This window comes from Gossypium arboreum, chromosome 8, assembly GCF_025698485.1.
Source record: "Gossypium arboreum isolate Shixiya-1 chromosome 8, ASM2569848v2, whole genome shotgun sequence".
Taxonomy (NCBI): domain Eukaryota; kingdom Viridiplantae; phylum Streptophyta; class Magnoliopsida; order Malvales; family Malvaceae; genus Gossypium; species Gossypium arboreum.
Window position 1 is genome coordinate 1904926 of NC_069077.1, and position 25577 is coordinate 1930502.

The following is a 25577-nucleotide window of genomic DNA, read 5'->3' on the forward strand; positions in this document are numbered from 1 at the left end:
AATGTGTACGAACAAACAAACACCATTATTGACATTTAGGAAGGATGTTTGTAGTCTCTACTTATCAAATATTGAGATTTTGTTGAGTTTCGAACTAGTTTTTAAAGATTTGTTCATAAGTCGAGTTCAATCCAATTCAAAGAAAATATTCCATACCCATACTTAAATTTATCTTAATCCAATCTAATAGTCAATTTTCGCTATTCAAACATTATAAAATATAAAAAACTATTGTTATAGTAAGATTATTTTATTTTATACAAAGAAAATAAAATGGGGGCTAAATGGCTCTAAACTCAACAACCAAAATTTAGGTAGAAATAGATATTGTAGCATCAAAAAGGGTCCCTACATTACTATTGAAATATGTCTTCATTATATATATATATATCAAGACCTAGATTCCTAATTGAGTTCAATTTCTTTTCTTCTCAAGCAACCTCACACGATATTTAAGTTACATTAATAAATTTTATGTTTTGTAGCCAAGACCCTATAAGATTTTAAACATTGAACTTGAAGATTTGGGGTTACATCTTAGGAATTATGCTACCTAATTGAGTTGTACTTTCTATATAATCATATTAGATTGTGACATTTTAATACTTTTCTTCAATATATATGTTTTCCTTACCAACTCTTTAAAATTCAATTGCAGAATAGTCCCTTTTTTCCTTCTTTGCTATTAATCAAGATACTGCTCATATAGTCTTTTTTAAGTTTTAATAAAGTTGATATTTTAATTCCAAGAATTTTTGCATTTTAAAATGCTTAAATTGAGTATGTATATATATATATATATATTATCCATTGAATTACAGCAATCCTAAATTCGGATCCCTAGATAATCCCTACCGATTATTAAAAAAGGTAATAGTATTAGGGGCGTAAACAAGAAGGCAGGGGACGGCCTTGCCCCCCCCAAATGACAAAATTGTCTTGTAGTCCCTCCAAAATTTTAAAAGGTGCAAGTTAGTATAACAATAAATTTATACTTTGCTCCCTCCCCAAAAAAATTATGATTTATCTCTGTCCTTTAAAGCAATTTTCTGGATTGTATGTTAAATGATAGCTTGAATTTAATATTGAATATATTAAAAATATGTAGATCAAATTTAGAATATTTTAAAATTTGAGATCATAATTTAACTGTGTTAGATGTGATTAATGAATTTAGGTATTGATGAAATCATGAGAAACGTAAGGAGATAAGTAAGGTTTGGCATGTAGTTTGCTTTGACAATGGTTCACCTCACCAAAAATGTAAGCCACAATGTGAAACGAAAAACAAGTCTTCAATGACTAACAAAATTTAAGTCAAAATGTCACTGCTGTTTGGCCAAGTCTTTACCTACACCAACAACACACTCTCTCAGCAAATAACACTTTGGGAAAAAAAGTAAGATTTAGTCTTTTGATATTTTTATTTATTTTAGTCTCTAAATTTTTTTTCTTATATTAGTTTGCGAACTTGACAATTTTTTTTTAATTTGATCTTTGAATGTGAATTTTATTAAGGTATGTTGATGTAGCACTCAGAAATTGTGCCACATCATCAATTGAATTTTTTAAAATAAAATTTTCATAATTTTTAGATGTTATATAGTTTTTTTTAAATTTCTAAGTGATGACATAATATAATATTAGAGTGTCATATCACCGCACTTTAATGTAGGAACGAAAGGAGAGGGGCAAGCAAAGGTCCTGACCCCTTTAAAATAAAAATTATGCTTTTAGCCCATGAAAAATTATAAAATTTTAAGTAAATAAATGATAAACTTGTAGTTTGGTCTCTCAAAAAATGATAAAAATTTGATTTAATCCTTTTAAAAACTATAAAGATATGTCAATATAGAGGTGAAATTGTATTTTTACTTTTGATAAGTATATAACTCACTCTCACCCCCAAAAAAATTTCCTAAATTCATCCCTACTTTAATGGAATCCAAATTTAAGGATTAAATTAAAAAATTTTATCAAAATCAGAAACTTATATTCCTTTTATCTTTCACTTTTTTTTCCATCATTCAAACTATTGACAAGCTGCTTTCCACCAAACATTTGTTAGAACTTTGCTATTTCATCATTTTTGGTGTTGAAAAACAAAAACAGGGTTTAATGAACATGTTTTTAAAATTCAATTAAATATATAAATCAATTTAACGAATCAAGTGAGAAGTCTCAATTGATTTAAATGTTTTTAAACCCTAAATGTAATTAAGAGTATTAAATCCAGATAATGATCATCCATGCATGACATCACTAGCTTTGAGAAACCAATGTAATAAATATTGGTTAAATTATGATTTTGGTACCTATATTATATTATATTCAATTTTAAGATTTAATTTCGGTTCATTTATTAATAATGTTATGTTGTAATCCACTAGTGTGGATTTTTTCTTTTAAGAATTCTAAACTTTGAAATTCCTTTTAATTTGAAAGGTTAGTTTATGGTTACTAAAATATTTATTTTTCATTTTTTTTAAATTCTACAATAGTTGACTAAGGGATTTTTGGGCAATACATATAATAAGGAGGAGGATTAAATTATGATAAATTAAAATTTAGAGACTAAATCTTTAAATTAACTATAGTACATAAATGGAAATCAAAATTTAACCATAAATATTTAATTTCTTTGAAATCAAGTAAATGGTTACTTCAAAACTTCTCATAAATACTGAATGAATAAATTAATTTGTACTAATTTAGTTGGAAGAAATATTAAATTTATATTATTATGATGATGTTTTTATTTTTTATTTAATTGAAAACTTCACGAAATATTGAATATATAAAATATTTAATTGTTGTTAAATAAAGATAAAAAATTGCTCAAATTTCATCATTTACGAGGCAAGATTATGAATACTTCAAGTTTTTAATAAAAAAAATTTCATGATTCATTATCAATTGTTTTTGTTATATTTTCTCTATAAATAAGCGTTAATTTCTTCAATTCTCAATTATTGATATGTATTCTGTAATTCACAATTGATTTAGTTGAAAATCAAGTTAACTATTTCCACATGAATGTCATGTTTTTTTTTTAAACAGAGTATATATTTTAAACCTGTGTTTTTTAAAAAAAAAATTCCACATGTAAAAGCTTCATAGATGGCATATCTAACTATTCTCATTCTTATCTGCTACTTATATTACTGGTCGGATTATTAGCATCTCATTAAGTTGTAAATTGTTATTAATCTATCTAATCTCCCAATTGCTTGATAAACAATTTTAGTATGGCGTTAAACAATTGCAGGTATTCCATAAAGAATGCCTAATTTGAGTATTAATGTTCAAAGAAGAATGGATGTTATAATTTGATTGGGTCTAGGAATTGAAGAAGAAGGATACTAATTGTGTTAAGTCATTGGATTAAGATGATAACACTAATAAGCAAGGATAACGTTGATTGTGGCTTTAGACAAGGGTATCTATCTATACTTGAGAGAATGTTACAATCAAAACTTCCACGTTCTGGTGTCAAGGCTAAGCCTCACATTGACAACAAGCTAAGGACACTTAGGAAGGAGTGGTCAATTGTACATGACATAGATTTATGGTAAGCACACCAGCGATTCTGGATGGAATAGCACAAGGAAAGTGGTGACAGCTAAGCAAGCGGTTGGGATGAATTTCTTAAAGTGAATTTATAAATTATGATTATATATGAAATATGTGTTTATATTTGAACGCATTAAATAATTTTTATATGAATATGTATGCAGAGTCATAAGAATGCAGGCCCATTCAAGAATAGAATATTGCCATACTTTGAATATTTTAGTATGATATATGGTAAAGACCTTGTCACCGAAAAAGATGCCCAAACAACAATTGCCATTTAGAATAGGATGAAGATGATAATGGTGGAACAGAGAATAATGCAAATGGTACTAGTGTAGAAGAAGTTGGCATGACTGAAACTGAAAATGTTGGGTATGAAATGGGTCTTGAAGACAATGGCCAACCAAGGTCTCCATCTCTTAGCAGAGGTCAAATTAAAAGGGTCGAAAGAGCTAAAAAGACTAGGATAGGCTTGAATTCTAATGACGGGGCTGATTTTTTAGGAATTCTTAAGGTGTTGGGAAGCAAAATGGTTGAAGCCATAAAGGAATTGACAAAGAATTTAGGAACAAAGCACTTAATTGCTCAAAAGTCTATGCGGAGAGTTGATGAAAATAGCAGGACTATCTGAAGTTGAAAAACTTGCTGCTTCAAGGAAGATTCCTAGTAATCCAATCAATATGCTTATTTTCTTCACTATCCCAATCGAACAGAATGAGATATAGGCGAGGGGATCACTAGTAGAGGGAAATTAGTGATATGATATTTCGAGTATATTCACCTAACTTTTTATTGTGTTTTTGGCTTTAGTATATTGATGATAGATGATATGTAATGACATTTTACAAGGTGAATATGCTATAGAACAATATAAGTAACAACATATGTGAATGTGCCATGAACTAAGTAAAATGGTATAATTTACTTAATTGCGTAGGAGACTAATATTATCTTATTAATTAGTTGCTTTGCTTTTGAGTTGCTTGAATGTGTTTTTTATTTTTATTTTATATGATTGTAATATATTGGTCATATATGATCATTTTAACCATTTTCCTTCCATGTTTTTGTTTATATATATATATATATATATATATATATATATAATTGTCATTCTTGTGGTAGTTGATGTCATACTGTGGGTTCATTAAACGTGTACTAAGGTTTGGTCGATAAAAATCAATAAAGCAACAAATTTATTAAAATAAATCAATTTATGATCATTTCAGTGGTTTAATAAAGAAAATATTTATCAATAAACAACTTTGTCATATCACATATTATAACATATTATTTTAATAAAATTTTAAAAATAAAAATATTTTAAAAATTATTAAATATAAAAATCAGTTGAAAAAAATAAAGGAAACAATAAGCCATATTACAAAGGAAAAGAAAATGGTTACTACATATAAGGGTAAAATTGTACACTCATAAATAATATTGATATTTTACTCCATAATAAACACTAGATAATAATAGTAATAAATATCTATCTTCCATCTATCTTTTGAAACTTTAGTGTTATTACATCAAGCATACCAAACGGGATAGTAACATTTAGTTCTTGAACTTGATAATTTTTTTCAATTTGGTCCTTAAACTTCTTTGATCCTCAAGTTGGTAGGTTTTTTCAATTCGGTCCTTAAACTTGTATTTGTTTAAGGTATGATGACGTGGCACTTTGAGATTGTGCCATCTCATCACTTTATTTTTTTATTTTTAAAAAATATTTTTATATCTTATATAATTTTTTAAAATTTGTGATGATGTGGATAATGTAAGAGTTCAATAACCAAATTGAAAATAAATTACTAAATTTCGAGACTAATATGAACAAAAAGTTTCAAGGGCTAAGTTAGAAAAGAAAATACTAAGTTCATAAATTAAATGTTGTTTTGTCGAACATGCCATAATTTAGTATCATTAGATCTCATGTTTTCACATAACTTTATTTTTACTTAAAAGAAAAATTCATGTTAACCATACAAACACAATCCGAAAATCAATCTATGACTTTGAGGATATAGTAAACACCCTTAACCAGTAAGTTAAATGTTAAGGTTATATCCATGTTTTTTTCTATTTTTATAATTGGGGATAGAGAATATAGTTTACTGAGATTAAACCTAAACTCTCGTATGTACAACATAATACTCTTATCACGAAATCAAAAAATTATTAATGGTTGTATCTATATTTTTTAATTAACTAAATAAAATACAAATACAATACAAACACGATGACATAAAAAGTTAAGAGTTCACCTAACTCTAGGCTATCAAATCAATCTTTCAAACATATAAACACACTGAATTTTGTGTGCCAATAGGAATTTAAGTGATTACTTTTTTTTTAAAAAATTATACTTTTACAAGTTAAGTTCAATTCACTTTTTAACTAATCAAGAATTGCTTAATTTAGGCAATCTGAAACATGTGTGAGAATGGTGATGCTTTTAAATCAATTTGTTAAAAAATAATAATAAACTTGAACAATGACATACAACCTTTTGCAAAGTGTGTTTTTTTTTTTAAGTAGAAAATTTCAAAGTTAAATTAAGATGATAAATGAAATGTGATTTTATATTTTATCGAGTTTCACTCATCGTATTTATAATTTGTTTGTTTTCAATTTCAATACATGTATATGTCACGAATGGGTTTCATCCGATTCTTCATTCACTAGTTTGATTTAAGTAAAACTTTACAAAATAAATATGGTTAATATCCTATTTAGTACTTAAGTTTAGTTTCAATGTTCAATTTGGTACTTAAGCTTTTTTCCTTAATTTAGTACTTGAGTTTGACTTCAATATTCAAATTGGTATGTGAGTTTTTTTCAGTTTGATACTGGAGGATTTTTTGAGTTTGGTTTTAATATTTAATTTGGTACCTAAAGTTTTTTTGTCCCAATTAAGTACCTATATTTTTTTATGAGAGCACATGTGACAAATATTTATTGGTCCATATGATGTCGTTTGATCTGAGTACCAAATTAAATATTAAAGCTAAATTTAGGTATTAAATAGGACAAAAAAAGCCCTTAAGTACTAAATTAAACAGTGAAATAAAACTCAATTATCAAATGATACATTAACCAAAAAATAAGAGACACGAATTGTCCAAAATAAAATTCGAGACATATATTAATTAAAGACTTAAACACAAATTTTTTACCGCTTCACCTGTCAATCTAAAAATATGAATTGATTTTATTCCGTGAAATAGATGAATTCACATTTTAAAGTAATTGGATTATTTGACAAGTTTTCTACCCTACCAATTAGGCCATCTTCATTTGGCTACAAATCTTTGTTATATTTACATACCAAAACAGAGTAACGAGAATGAGGCCAAGAACCAATGTGACATCCCAAAATTAAAGGTTTTTTTTTTTCTAGTCAAGTCGTTAATTGAAATCTTAACTCTTGTACTTTTATTATAAATTTCATTATAAATTCTGATTATATTTTTATTTTTTTAATACAATGCTTAGAATTATTCATTTCTTCTCTTCAACCCATAAATAGGAGGATAATGGGTCCTGCTTCAACACACTTAAACCCACGTTATTCTACATTAACAACAATACTTATTCCAATCGAGTTAAAACTCAACCAAATACTTTTATTATGCTTAAATAAACCTTTATCATAAGACTTATTTTCCAATGAATGGTTGATTTAGGTAGGCTTTTATTAAGACTTAAAATATGACCACACAATGCGTGGTTGGATTTTATTTTTAATATAATTATATTTTAATTAATTATTAATGATTTTTATTAATTTTAATTTTATAAATCACATAAAGAAATTGTATTAAGTAGTAAAATATTTTTGAATATATATGAATTTAATTTTTTAAAATATTGTTTTTATGTAATTTATATAAAAGTTGTTGTATATTTAAATTTCAAAAGTAATATTGTAATTTTCTGGGTTATTTCTATTTATATCCATATTCACTCCAAACACATATCTTTTTAAAATGTATTGAATTAAATTAAATATAGAATTAAAAAATTATGAAGAAAAAAATAATGAGAAATCTAATTAAAGTTTAAGGCTAAGTTCAAGCCTTTCTCCTCAAACTTTACACATATTAACCTATATTTATAAATTGAAAATTGATGAAATTTAATTTTTTATTTTTATTTAAATTAATTTCAATTGTTAAACACAAAATTTTTATTAACTATTTTCTTGTCCAATAGATAGTGATCTGCTAATTTTTAAACACATAAAATTATTTACAATTTGCATCTTTTTATATATAATGAAAAATTAAGGATGAATATTAATCTCGTTATATATTTTTATAGTTTCATTCTTTTTGATTCAATGCCTAGAATTATTAGAGCTCCATCCCAATTTTTAAATAGGAGAAGAATACATTTCAGCACACTCGAAATCACATCTTCCTACACTAGTAATAATCTAATAATTTTTTAAACATCTTGTGTAATTATTTGAAATTAATCCCAAATATAATTACTGACAAATAAATAAAAGTACAATAACTTATGGGGTAACATAATATTTAGTCCCTGAACTTGATAATTTTTCTCATCTTGGTTTATAATTTTTTTATCTAAATTAGTCATGAAACTTAACAACTTTTCCTAATTTTGGTTTTTGTAATGATGTGGCACTCTGGGGTTGTCCCACATCACGTCATCACCTAAACTTTTGTATAAAAATTATAATTTTTTTAAGTGATGACATGAAATAATATCATAATGTCATATCATCATATGAATTAAAATTAGAAAAAGTTATCAAGTTTTCGGACTAGTGTGGACAAAATTGTCATGTTCAAGAACTGAAGTTGCTTTGTTTCATAACTTATTTAAATAAATTGTTAAAAGTTAAAAGATTAGTCTTTAATTAACCAACGATATACTCTTTTAACTCCACAAGCAAATTAAAAATTATCATGTATTCTATTTCTTTAATATATTTAATATTTTATTATATTTTATGGGATAATTGTCATTACCTCAATCGTGTTTGTGAAATTTAAAAATCTACTATTAGTAGAATATTTTCTTAAAGTTAAAAAGATCTTTTATTGATTTATCCTTAAAATTTTCAAATTTAAAAAGAAAAAGAGTTGAAATAAGAAATGTTGAAATTGGGGAAGAATCAATGCATGGGGGAAAATAATAATTAATAATATATGAGAACTATAGATATTTAGTGATCCTCTTGGATCTCCCTATTTATTTGGTGTCAAAAAGGTATCATCCCCCCAATTCCATGGCATCAACCATTGTACCCTTTCTCCTTTCTTCTTTGTATTTATTTATAAACAGATAGAGCAATGGTGATTGACTCAAGAATCTGATATCAAACAAAGAACAAAACCAAAAACCAAACAGAACCCTGTTTTTCTTTTGTTTCTTTCTCTTTCCTGTTCTTGTTTTCTTGTTTGGTCATTGAAATTGAGATATGGGGAAAGGAAGAGCTCCATGTTGTGATAAAGAGAAAGTGAAGAGAGGTCCATGGAATCCATCTGAGGATCTGAGGCTCATCACTTTTATTCAGAAACATGGTCATCAAAACTGGAGGGCTCTCCCTAAACAAGCTGGTCAGTCCTTTTTTTTCCTCCTTTTCTGATATGAGTTCAACGTTCTACCAATAAAAACTCGTTTCATTCCTGGATTTAAATGTTCAACCATTTGATCTCATTTTTTTTTCATTCTTCTTCAAACAATGTTTATGAACCCACACTACCATATACGAGAAAGAAGATTCATTTATAATGATTTTTGAATTTTTCTAATTAATTTTTTAAAATATTTATTGCATTTCGTTTATAAATATTTACTATAGTTTTTAAATGTTATTTTTGTGGTGGAACGTATGATTAAATCTCGTAAATTTGATTATTATTTTTATAACAATTATAATTTATAAAGTTGACAAGTAGTTCAACCAGGCAATGACCAGAATGCAAAGTTTGAAACGTTTATTTCTATAAATTAATTTTCAGACACTTCCAAATTTTTTTCTTAGTTGCTTGTCAACTTTATACTAAAAAAAGGGATTAATATTTAATATTATACACTGCCAATTTAACTACATAACAATAATAAGTCTTAGATACAATGAATTTCTTCTCTATATATGGTCACCTTGCAAACTTATAAATGTACTTTACAAATTAAGCAAAAAAATTCCATCTACTTTCCAATTTAATCCCATATTTAATGTCTATTCCATATATGGTATTGCATTATCTTTGGATTAAAATCGAATATTAAGTACTTGTTGAACAAAAATGTTTGGAGTCTTGTTGAACAAAAATGTTTGGAGTCTTCATTACTTGTGATGTTTGGGTGCTTTTTAATTTTTATAATGTTTTTGGCATTATGTTTTGTCTCTATGTACTTGATTGTTGAGTGTTTGGACAGTTTTGTTGTTGAAATGAAATGGTCAAAATTAAAGAATCTACCTCTTCTTTTCCTTTTGGTTCATACTTTTTAACATTTTTCAAACTCCCCCAACTTCCAAAATTTTCACCTAAAAGATAAGGTCATTAAACAATATAGGGTCAACATCAATCGTTTACCTTACAATGGAAGAATCATGGCAATTTGTGGTTAATTAAAATTTTCAAATTTTGGGTTTAATTAAAAAAATTTAAGACATTTTGGAAAAAAAAAAAAGAAGAGAATTTTTGAAATTGGGTTTGACTAAAATCTTAAGAATTGTGGTAGGTTTTATTTAGATTTTTGCAAGGTACTTTTTTAGTTCTTCTTACGTTTCTTGAATTGAATTGTAAAGAATTTAATTTTTTAATTAACACATCTCAAGTCGAATCTTATAAATAAAAAAAGTAAAATTAAAGATATTATCCAATATAACTAATGCAAATCAATGTTAAAATTTGAAAAAAGAAAAATCTTTAACAAAAATGTTGATGTAACTTGTAATCTTTCAATGGTGGAAATTTGAAGTTAAAAACAAATGGGATATGTCACCATTGTTTTCTATCACTATCTCAACTAGAGAAGCCTTTGAAATAAGTTTTTTTTTTGTAGTAGCAATTTTGGAAATTATTGTTGTTTTTTTCAGTAACATTGTGTTGATGAATCTATTTGTGTAGGCCTATTGAGATGTGGAAAGAGTTGCCGTTTAAGATGGATTAATTACCTAAGACCAGATGTCAAGAGAGGGAACTTCGCCAAAGATGAAGAAGACACAATTATAAGGTTACATGCTACATTGGGAAACAAGTGAGTTTTCGAATTCGATTTAGTCCCTGAATATGTCAATTAGGTTGTTTTCATATGATGTGACATATAGTTTGATTAGGGTTTTTGAATCTAAAATTTGAAATTGTAGAGGGACTTAATAACATGTTTGACCCTTTCTTGTCATATTAATTAGTAATTACTTATGTATATAATTAAAATTATTCCTTTAGGTGGTCCAAAATAGCATCATATTTACCTGGAAGAACAGATAATGAGATTAAGAATGTGTGGAACACTCATTTGAAGAAGAGATTGAGTTCAATGAATGGAAATGTTGATCAAAAATATGAATCCATGGCCACATTATCATCGTCTTCATGTGTCACGTCAATGTCATCATTCAATGACAAAAAGCCCAACGAGGCATTTGAAATGGCGGTAGTATCAGACAAAGCAAACCATGGCAGCCCGTCTGAGGAGCCGGAAGCCTTGTCGAGTTCTTCAATCTCTTCCAACGTCAGTAATTCCAATCAGGTCAATGTTTCAAATCCAGAAATCCAACAAGGTCCGTTGTTCAACTTCACAGGATGTTATTACAACACATCGGAGGAGGTGAACAAGCCTGAAACCACCTTTGATATCCCGTTGGAGTCCGATTTGGAGTTCTGGAACATGTTGGATAGCTTAGTACCATTCCAACCCGAAGGAATCCAATCGCATAACGAAACCCAGTGTCCTGATTTCGGAGAAGCCGAAAACGAGTGGTTGCTTTACTTAGAACAAGAACTTGGCCTAGACCCAAAAGATGGTGGTTTTGAGGCTGAGCCACTGCTAGTTCCTGAGATGAATGGTATGGGCACTATGTGTCATTATCACAACACAGTTCAGCCATATGAACCAAATTCAAAGCAGTAGCTTTTTTACTTTTTTTTTTTTAAAGGACTTAAACAGTAATTTGACCATAGCATATCATGAATACACTATAGCTCTTTTACCTAACTTGTTCAGTTAAAATTAGGCCTTTTTAAATGTATGATGGATAAAATAAAATAAAAATATTCATCTGATCTTTGGGTTAATTAAATATTCCGTTGTTGGTTGAACCAATCAAATATTGTCACCATTCCAAGCAAATGACCATACAATATTTATAAGTGGGTAGGTGATTTTATCCATTACTTTTGTTCTCTTTGTATATTTATTTCGGGTTAATTCACTGGACATCCCTAAATTATAGTGTAAATTTTAATTTGATTTTAAATTTTGAATTATCAATATCGTATCAATTAGGTCATTTTGTTAAGTTAATCGTCGACTTAACCAATTTTTAATGACAGTCTGTTTTTATTTTTGGCTTAATATTCAACTTGGCCCTTGAAGGATCTTTTTTTACTTAATTTGTTACTTAAAGACAAATTAATGTCTTTTCAGCTTCAAGCTTATCGTTCCTGATTTTTGGGCAGTGGACATAAAATCAAACAAGTAAGAGTTACTTTAATATAGGACCATTATCATCTTTTCAAAAGACATGTTTGATAAGATTGCAGTGCCCACTTATATACGTTAGAATTCTCCCATTCTTTTTTCGACGTCGGATTAATGCATCTTACCTACTTCTTTAGTGATTTGGTTTAAAACAAATTAGGATTAAATTATAAAATTCTAAAAATTAAGGTCTTTTTCATAAATTTTCCATTTCTTTTTTTGTATTTTTTTTATCTACGAATTATCCATATATTTTTTAAAAATGGGCCAATACGCAAAGTCTTATTATATATGCAAAACAATTTAACAAGCCAAGATCTTTAATTAGTAAGCCCAATTCAACATTAATTCATAATTAACTTAAGATCCAAATAAATTTTAAAATTGAAATTTGTGATATCATATCTTATGGCTTAATTGAAAACAACAATAAATCAGAATTTTTAATATTAACACCAAATTGATTTTGATATTTACAAACAGGGCAAAGTCAAAATTTTTTAAAGGAGTCGGAATTAAATTGTAATTTTACAATAGCAAAATGCATTTTCACCATTAAAATTTTAAATAGCCTACATGTTTATCATTTTAAAGGATTATATCAAATTTTTATCATTTTAGGACGGCTAAAGTACAATTTCACCTTTACTAATTTAAAATTTTAAAAATTGTAGAGGGACTAAATGAGAAATTTTCTATTTTAGGAGGAGTTGGTTCCCCTATCAGCAGCCCTCTAGCTACGCCTCTATTTACAAATTAAAACGAAAATTATATTATCTATCACTCAAGTGTTCTGAGCAAAATTTGAAATTTACATTTTATATATTATAATATACTATAAAATTAATTACACATTTAATGTTTAGAGTAGTATATTATTAATATTAAAATAAACATTATAATATAAATAGTTGTATATAAGTACGAAGCAAGGAATTTTGCAATGGAGGGTAAAGATAAAAGTAAAAAAATTAAGAGAGCAAAGCTAAAGTATTTGTATTAAACAAATAAATTAAAAGGGATTAAATTTAATTATTAATACTTAAGGGCACTAAAATTGTAATTGTACCATAAACCAAAGGGACAACTATTAATTTATATTATATTTATGAAAAACATATAATATTTAAATCATTGATTGAATTCTTCTCGCAGATCAATCATGTACTAATTCAATTTGAAAATCACTAAAAAAGTATTATATTATGTGAAAATATTCGTATTTTTTAAAATATATAATTTATAACAATAAAATCTCACGGTGAAATTTTAAACCTAAGACACCATAATTTTAATCGAATTTATCATTTTAACCAAATTTTATTTAATTCTTACACAATTTTTAATAATAATAATATATTTTTCCAAATCGTACCCTAATTTAATATAATATATACTAAATATAGTTATATCACATTAAAAATATAATTTCATATTATACTACTTATTTTAATTATATAAACATTATATTAAAACATTTACGAAAATTAAAGATATTTAACATAATTACTTTAAATTTATAATAATTTTAAATTTATAATAATTTTGTAAATTCAAATAAGCAATGCAATTTGGATAATTTAAAATTGTTATCACTATATTTTATTGAAGTTGTGATAGGAAGAAAGGTTGAATCATAGTTATTCTATCAACTCGAGTTGTATATCGTTTTTTCAAGCTAAAGCGATTTTGCTTAAATTAATTTAGATTTATTCATGAACAAGGTTTGAGACCAGATTTAATTTCAACAAATTAAATAATATTTTTATTTAACTTTAATTATAAAATATATTAATAAAAACTTTTTAATGTTTTAAAATAGATGAATGCACCTCGCATTTACTATTAATAGAGATAATATTTTGGATGGATCAAATTAACCTATTTTTTATTAAATGGATTAATTTAATTTTTTATTATTAAAAATAAATAAGTCAAATTTTTAATAAGATGACACTTATTGTTTAAAAACGTCATTTACCATTAATAGAGATAATATTTTGAAAGCTTTTTATGGTTATGCAAAATAAAATCGTCTGTTTTGAGCTAAATTGCAAATGAAAAAGAATAATTTTCATGCAATTTTTTTAACTGGAGGGTAAACTATATCAGTTGTTTTTTTTTTTGTCACCTAATTATGAAAAGTTACAAAATGATCACTTAAGTATTAGTAAATTTTTTTGGTCACTCTACTATTCAATTTTGTCTTTTTTGGTCACCCAACTCTTGTATTTTTGGGTGTTTCTATTTTTACATTAGCCAATTGGTGACCATAAAAGACAAATTTGAATAGTTTGGTGATTGTTCTATAATTTTTCATAGTTTGGTGACCAAAAAAGAAATTTACTAATAGTTGGATGGCTATTTTATAACTTTTCATTGTCGAGCGACCAAAAAAAGAAAAAAAAAATAGTTGGATGACTACTAAATATAGTTTACCATTAACCGTAAATGTAATCACTGTTTCAATTTAGTATTATTTGATTATTTTTAATAGTACAAATGTTGAGTTGATAGATCTAATAATAGAATGACTCTCACCTTTAAAAATAATATAACACAATAAAATTATAGTTTTCATAATTGAAGAGGATCAGTCTCTTAAACTTGTTGAACTGAGAACTGGAGGTGATTCCTGTATGGAATAAGAAATTAGATCGGTTGACTTATGAATCAATCGAATTAACTGATCGAACCATTGAACAGACTAATTAAATCGACGATTGAATCAATTTTTTTAAACATATTTTTATTTTAAATAAATTACTCAATAAAACCGAATAAATTAATTCAACCAATCAAATTAAAAATAAGTAATCTAATCTATTTTAATCATCCGTCCAACTTTAAAAATCTAAATTAAAATACTCATTTGAGTCGGACCGGTTCAAAATTTTAACCCATTTCGTGTTTGGGTTGTTACACTGCCGTTTTAACCCATTTCGCGCTTCCTCTCCCTCTTTCCAACACTTTCTCTCCGTTTCTTCTCATTGCTTTCCTTTCCTTCCGGGTTCTTTTTAAAAATTGTTTTGTAGATTTTGTACGGAAATAGAATGGACATGGCGGAAAGTTTCGTTAGAATCACCGGCGGCTCCGCCGTATCTCAGGCAAGAGAAGAAGACGAAGAAGAAGACGACGAAGAAAAAAGCAGAATATTTTCACAGCTAAAACCCTACTGTTTGGAGCTTCTAGAACTTTCTCAAAACCCTAAAAAATATGCTTCTTCAATCCCGGCGTTGCTCCACCTGCTTCGCTCTTCCCCGCCCAATTCCCTCCAGCCATTCTTTGAGTAATCGATTCATTTTTTTTTTCTTTTTAGACTTCGTTTGATTGTTGTTTTTAAAAACTTACATATTGATTCTGGAATTAATATATATGAGCACAATTTACTATTAACGATATGAATTTTGATTTTTTTTGGTATTTCATTTTTTTAGCTACACTTTGTTCCCGTTTCTGCTTTTGCTGGATGCTGCGGTTGATTGCAGGAGTTCTCAGAATAAAAGTGAAAGTAGTAATTATAAAAGAGTTAGCGATAAAGTAGCTGAAGGAATAGTGGAGTGTTTGGAAGAGCTTCTCAAGAAATGCCATTTGAGTTCTGTGGATCAGGTCATTTTGCCTATTTTCATTTCTATTTAATTAACTTTCTCTCTTATTTTGTTTATTTTACATTGTGTTTGAATATGTGAATGCAATGGAGATCACGGGGGATAGGATTTTACCGGTATTAAAAGGATGTGCTTGGTTGTTGCTTTTGTTATTTGTTATGTTTTTTTTCCTTCCCTTTGTAAAGAAGTAATATGTTATCAAGAAAATAATAGGCACCATCTTATTATTAGCAACTAAACTATGAGTTAAGGAACAGTTAGCCTTTGTATCAATCAAAACATCTCAGGTGTTATACGAAGGTACTTGCTCAAAAGAAAAAAATGAAAGGCAGGAAAAGAAGTAAAACGAATTAAAAGCAAAAATGCGACCCCCCCCCCCCCTCTTCTTCAATTAGGGAACCTTCACAAATATGATAAAACGAAATAGGCAAAAGAAGTGAAAATGGTACTTTGGCAATTCATCAAACACCTTGAATGGTGAAGAAAAAAAAAGGAAAATTATAATGATAATGTAACAGGTGTTTGAACAGATTTGGTCAATACACTTATTTATTTATTTAATATATATAATATAATAAAAGCCCATATGTAGCTGCTCTTAAACAAGAACTTAATATAATGGGTTATTAGATTTAATACTTTAGAAGAATGACATCAAAGATCAAACTGAAGATTAATAGCACTTATACCATGCCCAGCTAGGAATTTATCTGTCTTTTTATTTTTGTTTTAGTTTTAACTCTTTTAAGTACTGAGAAATAAACCATGGTGTCTGGCATGAATATGGTCTCCTCGCCATTTTGGATTCAGTTTTCTTCTTTTTTTTCCCTTTATTTCTGTGAGAAAGTTGATGCTAGCCTTTTGTTCATGGCTTGATTTTATATTAGCTTTTCCCGTTAGTGTATATATTAGGATGATCATATGATATCTGATTACTTTTATTTGAGTTGAATGAAACGTGATGCTTTCTTGTCACAGATGGTTGTGGTTCTGAAAAAATTGACTTACGCTGCTTTGCTCTCTCCATCTGAGGCATCAGAAGAGTTTCGTGAAGGAGTTATCAAGTGTTTCAGGGCTCTGCTTCTGAATTTACATCGTTGTTCCAATCAGTCCTGCTTGTGCAAACAAAGTCTTGATCTACCGATGCTCTTAGCAACTAGAGATATGCTGATACCAAATGGAACTCTAAAGTTTGACTTGGAACAAGGAGAATGTTTACTAGCATTTTTGCAGTCAGAAGCAGCTTCGGCTGCTGTGGGACACTGGCTATCGCTTCTGCTCAAAGTACATCAATTCCCTTTTATCTATTCTTAATTCTGGAGTAAATTTAATCTTTTTGTTCTGCCTAACTTATTTCATTTAATTCTTCATATCAAATTGATATGTGTCTTATGATAAGGCTGCAGATACTGAGGTTACACGAGGACATCGAGGTAGTGCAAATCTGCGTATTGAATCCTTTTTAACCCTACGTGTTCTTGTTGCTAAGGTACTTGTAACTTCCATTAGATCCTCAACAAGGGCTTTTGCATAATGCATATATATATTCTCTTTGTTTTATTAATTGCTCCATTGCGTCTTTCATTCAATGTAGGTGCCTATCATAGACACCCTATATATTTTGAGTAAAACATTTATACTGAAGCAATTGCATCTTGCCTTTTCTTCTAATTAGAGTTTGTTTTTATTGCTTTTACTTTGTAAGCTTCATTATCTTTGAGAGTACTCTTTGCATTTACCGGCATGTAGTTCATATGTATTTGTAAAACATTTACTGACATATATTCCTGATGATTCCCTCCTGTAGATGACTTTAGTTCTTAACAGAAATTTCGAGTTTGATAAAGGAGTGTGGCCTCATTCACTAAAGAAATTGGAATAAATTAAGCTTTAAATAAATAGAATCACATCTACCCATGACATTTAGGCTGTTTCATTTTGCAGTTTAAATTCCATAATTGTTTAGGCATACTTTTCCCCTCTGAATATGCGCTGTTGATATATATATCTGAGTATGCATACCAACATATATTCGTAATAATTCTAGTTGTGAGGGAATTTACTTGGTAGAAACAATTAGATTAGGAAATGAATAGGTTATGGCATTGCAAATGGTTTAGCTCATCTGATTTGAGTGGAGAAATTCTAGCTTTTTATTGCAATAGTGCTTCATTACACATGGCAAAGCTTGGATGAATTCTTTTGGCATATTAAAATATTTTCAGGTTGGTACTGCAGATGCGTTGGCTTTCTTCTTACCTGGTGTCGTTAGTCAGTTTGCCAAAGTGTTGCACATTTCAAAGGCAATGATAAGTGGGGCTGCTGGAAGTGTAGAAGCTATTGACCAAGCAATTAGGGGATTGGCTGAGTACCTTATGATAGTCCTCCAAGATGATGCCAATTTATCTGGTCTTGATATGTACAAAGATGATTCTTTTGGCCATAAGTCAAATAAGTACAAATCTACGACGTCATTCTTGGAGGAACTCCGTCAGTTACCATTGAAAGCTCAGAGCAGAAGAATGCTGGAAAATGTAAATGGTGAATCAATCAATTCAGTTAGTACTAAGACTGAATCTGGAGAGAAAAGTAGCCCCAATCTTGGCAAAGGAATGGGATCTTTTCATGTAGATCGTACAAAAGTGTGGATTCAGAAAACCTCTGGGCATGTGAACAAACTATTATGTGCAACATTTCCCTACGTATGGATCTATATTTGATAAGTTCATTGTTACTTTTAAGATACTTTACAGCATCCGAATCTATTCAAAATTTGTACCAGATAATTTATATTCATAACTACTGCACCTTTGTTTTGATATACTGTTATTATGTTACATGTCCCAGATATGTGTTTATCAATCAAAAAAGGTGAGACACGGGCTTTTTTTTGCCATCCGGGGGCTGCTATTGAAGTGCAATTTCACACTAGAAAAGAGCAAACAGCTGTTTTTGGTAGGTTGAATTCTATCATTTTCATTCTTTGTTGTTAATCATAAAAGTCCTATGCCTTGCACTATAAATACAGTATTTTGCTTTATATATTTTAAGTCTTAATACATTTTATTCTAATATATCCTGGGGTTACTCTCATCATAAGGGGGAAACATTCTTAAGAGGGATAACTAAATAAGAAGGCTTGGAGGAAAAAGGGAAAGAAAATACAGGGGAGAGATAGAAGAACGAAGGGAAAGAAAACCAATCCCAATTACTCAAATCTCTTGGTCTTAGCCGGCACCCCAAACTCTTCGTTTTTGGCTGCGCTTTGCCTCAGTTCGTTGTCTAATTATTTTACCTAAGGATCATGCAAAATGCTAATTGTTCAGGTCTAAAATATGTAGAATATGTGCGCATATCAGTCTTCACTGAAAGCTACCAGAAATTGAAATAACATAAGGAACCTTGTAGGTTATAGTCTAAGCCCTAAGACAGAAGAGAGAAAATCAGCTATTATGATTTAGCTCACAATAATGACTGTACTCCTTGGTGGTAGTGGTACATTATATGATAAATGGGAAGAGAGGATGCTTTTAATTGTATTAGTTCTAAGTTGTCATCATCTCCGAATTTGATGGGGGCTTAAGTAGCAACCTCTTTTTTTATTGTTATTGTTATTATTATAGAACATATTTGTGACCAAAGTGGGAGGACATTTATATTATGTTAGGTTATAATTACTTATGGTGGGAGAATCAAGTAGTGCCCTCATTAGTTTGCATTAGATGGTATTTCTGCTTAGATTTTAACCTCAGTGGGAGGAGAATTGCATGGTAGTAAAGTGAGTATTCTAACCTGGACCTTCAAGAATGTTTCATCCAAATGGTGCACTTAATGATTTGAAATTATTTTATATTCCAACTTCTTGCTTTTAATTTGAGTTTTTGGTCATGTGCTTAAAATTTCAAGGTTTGCTTTAGTTATTTCATGTTTGTTCTTTTTATGTTAAGGATTTGCCTAGTTATCCTTCTTTCTCAATGTCATTGATTCCATTGCTGTGAAATTTTGTATGAGTTGTAGCTTTTTAGTTGTTTTGTATATATTTAATAATATTTCTCTGATACCCATGCAGGAGTGCTTATGTGCTTTGGTTGTTGATGATTCTGAAGAGATTTCAGCTGCTGCTCAGGACTTTATGGAATATTTATTCTCGGCCTCTGGGAAACATCATGTAGAGCATGACATTGCTGCAATTTTTAGCAGGTTTTATACTTGTGAAATAATGTTGAGCTTTAACTAACAAAGTGAGTTACTCCTTTTTGAAGGTGTTCTCTTATAAGTTCCTTCTTAAAACAGGCTTATTGAAAAGCTTCCAAAGACAGTGCTTGGGAGTGATGAATCACTTGCACTTTCACATGTTCAGCAATTGCTTACAGTGATATATTACTCTGGTCCTCAGTTTCTGTTGCATCACCTCCAATCTCCTGTATGTGCCTTTTCCATCGTTACTTTAGTACATATACAGTGGTGTATGAGTTGCTTGTAGTCAGTGATTTATCAAATAGAGATCCATATATGTTATACTATTCAATATTAAATATCTGGTTGTTTGGTGATAATAGTTTGTAGTACCTCCTAGTTTGCACCTGGAAAATCTGAAAGTGCTTCACTTGAAAGACATGCTTATACATATTTAATCATTGTCTCTAAAAAGTGTCTTTTGCATTGTAGGTTACAGCTGCTAGATTCTTGGATGTTTTTGCCCTCTGTCTTAGCCAGAATTCGGCTTTTACTGGTTCTCTAAGCAAGCTTGTTTCGACAAGGTCGTCTTCTGTAGGATACCTTCCCTCTGTTGATGAGTTGAAAGGCTTGCGTATTGTGGGTGACAGTGAGGTCTTACACAGTGCTGCTTCATCTAAAAGTTCAAAGCTCACAGGTATCCATGAAATTGGAAAACAACACACTGCAGAAGCTAGGCAGGCAAATTTTGAGCTGCCACGCATGCCGCCTTGGTTTGTTTATGTCGGGGGTCAGAAGTTATACAAGGCTCTTGCTGGGATTCTTAGACTTGTAGGTTTATCTTTAATGGCAGGTCATTTTGAATCTTGGAACTCCCTACTCATTTATTAAATTCATGCCACATATGCTTTGTACTTACCATCTTTTGATTGTTTGTTTGTAGACTATAAAAGTGAAGGTCATTTATCAGTTATTACTGATATTCCCTTGGGCTACTTGCGTAAATTGGTTTTGGAAGTTAGACAGAAGGAATACACTAAAGAAAGCTGGCAGTCTTGGTACCACCGAACTGGTTCAGGGCAGTTACTGCGACAGGCCAGCACTGCTGTATGTATTCTAAATGAGATGATATTTGGCATATCGGGTCAGGCAGTTGATGCTTTTACAAGAATGTTTCAGAAATCCAAGATAAAAGGGGCAGAATTTCAGGAATCTGATGATGTATCTTCTGGTGGCCAGCCTCACAAACATAAACCTGCTGTGTTAGATGAATCTGTTTGGAAAATTGCATTGCAGAAGGGTTCTAGGGGTCACTTCATTGATTGTATTGGGAAAATCTTACATGAATATCTTTGTTCTGAAGTTTGGGAACTTCCAGTAGATCATCCATCTTTGCTAATGCAGTCTGGTGCTGAAGTTGAAGATATTACTTCGTATTTTTTCTGTGATATTGCCATGTTACATCAGGAAATTACATTGACATTATTCTTTTGAGTTATTCATGTATTCTTGTTATGATTTTGCAGTGATTCTATTGATTGTGTATCATATCTTGAAACAGGTTATTATTGATGGAATAGGCATCTTTGCCTTGTGCCTCGGGAGTGATTTTGCTTCCAGTGGTTTCCTCAATTCGTCTCTGTATCTGTTACTCGAGAATCTTATATATTCAAACTTTGAAGTTAGGAGTTCCTCTGATGCCGTTTTACATCTTCTTTCCACTACATCTGGCCATTCAACGGTGTGCTTGTACAGCATATTATTATCTAGAATTTGTCTGTATATTATGGAATTGATTCAATGGTACCTGACTTCTTCCTTTATTTTTAGGTTGGGCAATTGGTTTTGGCAAATGCTGATTATATAGTTGATTCTGTATGTCGGCAATTACGGCATCTCGATTTGAACCCTCATGTGCCAAATGTGCTTGCTTCAATGCTTTCCTATGTTGGAGTGGGTCATAAAATATTGCCTCTGTTGGAGGAACCGGTACTTTTGCATACCTTAAGTGTTACTGATGGCATTTAACATAAACTGTCTAATACTTGAAAATTGGTTGTTGGTTTTGCCATCTGCAAAAGTCTTTTATACATTATTGAGATCATCTTTTGGTTATATACTCTTAAACCCATTTGATGGTTTGAATTGTTCTCATTTTATAGCCATGATGCGTGCTAATAGTTCACTCATTTTTGGTTTATGGAAAACATTACATATCATGTGCCAAAAAAAAAAAAAAAAAGTGAGACATCAAAATTATTGTAGTTTTTAACTGAGATGTTCAAATGGTGAGAATATCTATTTGTATGAGTTAACATGTCAAAATGGAAAGATCCAGCAGAATAACGTCATCCTTTCTGTCTTGGGTCTTTAGGAGGGGGCATGGGCTGGGTGGTACAGGATTGCATTTAACCAGGGCCAGATAAAGAATCCTGTATCTGATTATTTTATTTCTAGAAATTCCCCGTCCTCTTTTCATTAAATTCTTTATACTTAACAGGTTTCCCTGCCTCGGTAAATACTGGTTTAATGTTGATTATATGCTGGCCATTAATTTGATTTATTTTGCATTACTTTATTTTCTTTTAGATTTTTTATTCTTATTGCATGGATACTAGTTTAACTGGTTTATTTGTACATTTGTACAGATGCGCTGTGTTTCACAGGAGCTTGAAATTCTTGGCAGGCATAAACACCCAGATTTAACTATCCCCTTTCTAAAGGTCATAATTTTATCTTTGTTGTGTCTCAATTCTCTTGGATTAGTTGTGTCTCAGTTCTTCTGTTTGTTAAAAAATGGTTCCTATTCTTCACTTCTCAATGATTTGTGTTATTTTTGCAATATATACCAATAATTAGTAATCCATACTATATTCACTTGATTTCCTATGGACTCCGGTTATGATCAGCACTTCACATAATCTACCATCTCATCTTGTGGTTCACTACCTTCTGAAACCCTTTTTTGCATCACTGATAGCAAAATCAACTTGTCTTTGGAATTTCCTTTTTTATCAATTTAGTTCCACTATCCTATCTAATTTACGTATTTTAAACTAGCATTCTATGTTTCCTGTTTTGTTCCTATCTAATCTAAAACATTTTAAATTTAAAACTTTCATTATTATTGCATCCTATTGGTGTTGATGGTTCTACTCTGCATTTTCTAGATGTGGCTTGGAATTTTGTTTTCTATTTTATATGATTCAAACCAAGGAAATGGAAAATATTCTTCTTTAATTTTTTTAATGGTACTTTATCATGTTTGCTGCACTCTTTCTTCTGGTTGTGCTTTTTCCTATCCCATGTTTTCCACTGCATTTATCATCAAGTTGACTATTTCTGATGATTATGCTTTTTCAGGCTGTATCTGAGATTGGAAAGGCTTCCAAGCGTGAGGCTTTTTCCCTGCCCTCTCAAGCACACTGTAATCTGATGCTTTTCAAGTCCAAAGTATCTGAAAGGGAAAAGGAAGTTCAAGCAGAACTAAGACAAGGTTCGAGCTCAGGTTTTGCTGATGGGATTGATGTGACACTCATGGAATCAGGTGATTGTTTTTTCCTTGAAAAAAATACTATACAGACTTTTAATGTTGTAATCTTTGAAGAAAGGGCTTTGCTGCTGTTAGATGTTCACCTTTTTCCTCTTCTCAATGGTCCAACTAACCCATGCCAACCCAACCCAAGCCACTCATCTCTTTCAGTAAATATTATACAGCTTTTCCACCATATATATGTAATTATTCTGGAAAACCAATTTCTTTGCACGAAAAGTGATACCCTTTTGTTGTTGTGCGTGTAAGTGTTTTTTTTTATTTAATTATAAAAATTTGGTTGAATTTTTAATAGCTTCATTCTTTATCTTGGATCTATCCTAGAGCAGAAACGATTGGTACTAATTAAATGACGACATCATTATTGTAGAGCAATGGGAAACTATTGTGTTCAAGTTGACTGATTCCAGAAGATATAGACAAACTGTTGGATCTATCGTGGGTTCATGTTTAACAGCTGCAACTCCTTTGCTGGCTTCTATGAGTCAAGCAGCATGCTTGGCGGCACTGGACATAATTGAGGTATTTTTCTGAAAAACTTGTCATTTTAAGCAGTGCAATTGACTGAGATTCGATGACTGGTCTTAAGGCCATGAGAAATTTGTACAAGTCAGATGCTACATATCACCTTTTAGAAGTTCTCATTTAATTGGTGCAGCATTATAGTAGTGTGTGGGTTATAAGACGGTATCTTTTCATTCATTTGCTTAATATTGAGTTCTAGGAATTTCTATGCACAGAAGATACCAAGTCACGGATTCATCAAAGGCTTTGCTCTGTATTTTAATCAACTTCAATTTGTAGGAAGGCATATCAACTCTAGCAAAAGTTGAAGAAGCGTATAAGTTGGAGAAGGAGACTAAAGAAGCAATTGAAGAAGAGCTTCAATCGTGTTCATTATATCAGCTGAAAGACACTTTGACTGCAGCTGATGACAGTACTGTTGAGAACAGGTTGCTTCCAGCAATGAATAAAATATGGCCGCTCTTGGTGGTTTGTGTTCAACAAAAAAACACTGTGGTAAGTATTCCGAATCACCTCAAATTAGCATTGTTTAAGTTTTTCTGCATCAAATTGGATTTCGACTTGTGTTCTTCCAACAGGTTGTCCGGAGGTGTTTTAGTGTCATAAGCAGTGTCGTGCAAATTTGCGGTGGAGATTTCTTTTCCCGTCGCTTCCACACCGATGGCCCCCATTTCTGGAAACTTTTAAGTTCATCTCCGTTCCAAAAGAAGCCAAACTTGAAAGAACGGACCCCAAACTTGAAAGAACGGACCCCATTACAACTTCCTTACCGGAGTGCTGATGTTTCTTCAGAGGACCCCATAGCTGAAACTTCAAGTTTGAAAGTACAGGTAGCACTGCTCAATATGATTGCCGACTTATCCCAAAACAAAAGAAGTGCTTCAGCATTGGAAGTTGTTATGAAGAAGGTTAGTGGTCTTGTCGTGGGGATAGCATGCAGTGGAGTTGCCGGGCTTCACGATGCATCGGTGAATGCACTAAAGGGACTTGCATCCATTGACCCTGATCTTATATGGCTTCTTTTAGCTGATGTTTACTATTCTACGAAGAGGAATGACTTGCCTTCACCACCAACCTTGGATTTTCCCAGAATCTCTGGAATTCTTCCACCGGTTACGTCTTGTAAAGAGTTCCTTTATGTGAAATATGGAGGCCAGAGTTACGGTTTTGATGTAGATTTTAAATCAGTGGAAAGAGTATTTAAAAAATTGCAGACTTTTGGTGTTATTTAAAACTGATTAATAGCTAAAATATTGTAAATTTAAAAGCTCTTTTTGTTTTGTTAGTCTATTGGGTACTTTAGGTAAGGATGGCAAATGCTGAGGCCATTTTTTTCGAAAGGTGAACATTTGAATTGAATTTTATTGTTTGTTTTTTTAAAAAATAATTTATTTAATTTGAATTGTTTTGATATATTTTTCTCAAAATGATTAAATTTTTACGATGAT

General features: G+C 30.2%; 2 protein-coding genes across 2 annotated transcripts; both read left to right on the forward strand.

The window, feature by feature from the left end:
- Window positions 1–8717: 8717 nt before the first annotated feature.
- LOC108468936 (transcription factor MYB58-like) lies at window positions 8718–11866 on the forward strand. The gene is made up of 3 exons (XM_017769805.2): window positions 8718–9170; window positions 10692–10821; window positions 11013–11866. Exons 1-3 carry the CDS (start codon window positions 9032–9034, stop codon window positions 11695–11697), a joined length of 954 nt encoding a protein of 317 aa, XP_017625294.1. The 5' UTR covers window positions 8718–9031; the 3' UTR covers window positions 11698–11866.
- A 3281-nt stretch (window positions 11867–15147) lies between these two features.
- On the forward strand, window positions 15148–25542 carry LOC108469819 (uncharacterized). The gene is given in 17 exon segments (XM_053031864.1): window positions 15148–15556; window positions 15705–15876; window positions 16854–17159; window positions 17275–17364; window positions 18101–18577; window positions 18723–18830; window positions 19945–20075; window positions 20169–20298; window positions 20544–20904; window positions 20995–21545; window positions 21613–21792; window positions 21882–22040; window positions 22700–22774; window positions 23415–23598; window positions 23975–24126; window positions 24409–24624; window positions 24708–25542. Coding segments are annotated over 17 exon segments (4182 nt in total). The 5' UTR covers window positions 15148–15320; the 3' UTR covers window positions 25362–25542.
- Window positions 25543–25577: the final 35 nt, after the last annotated feature.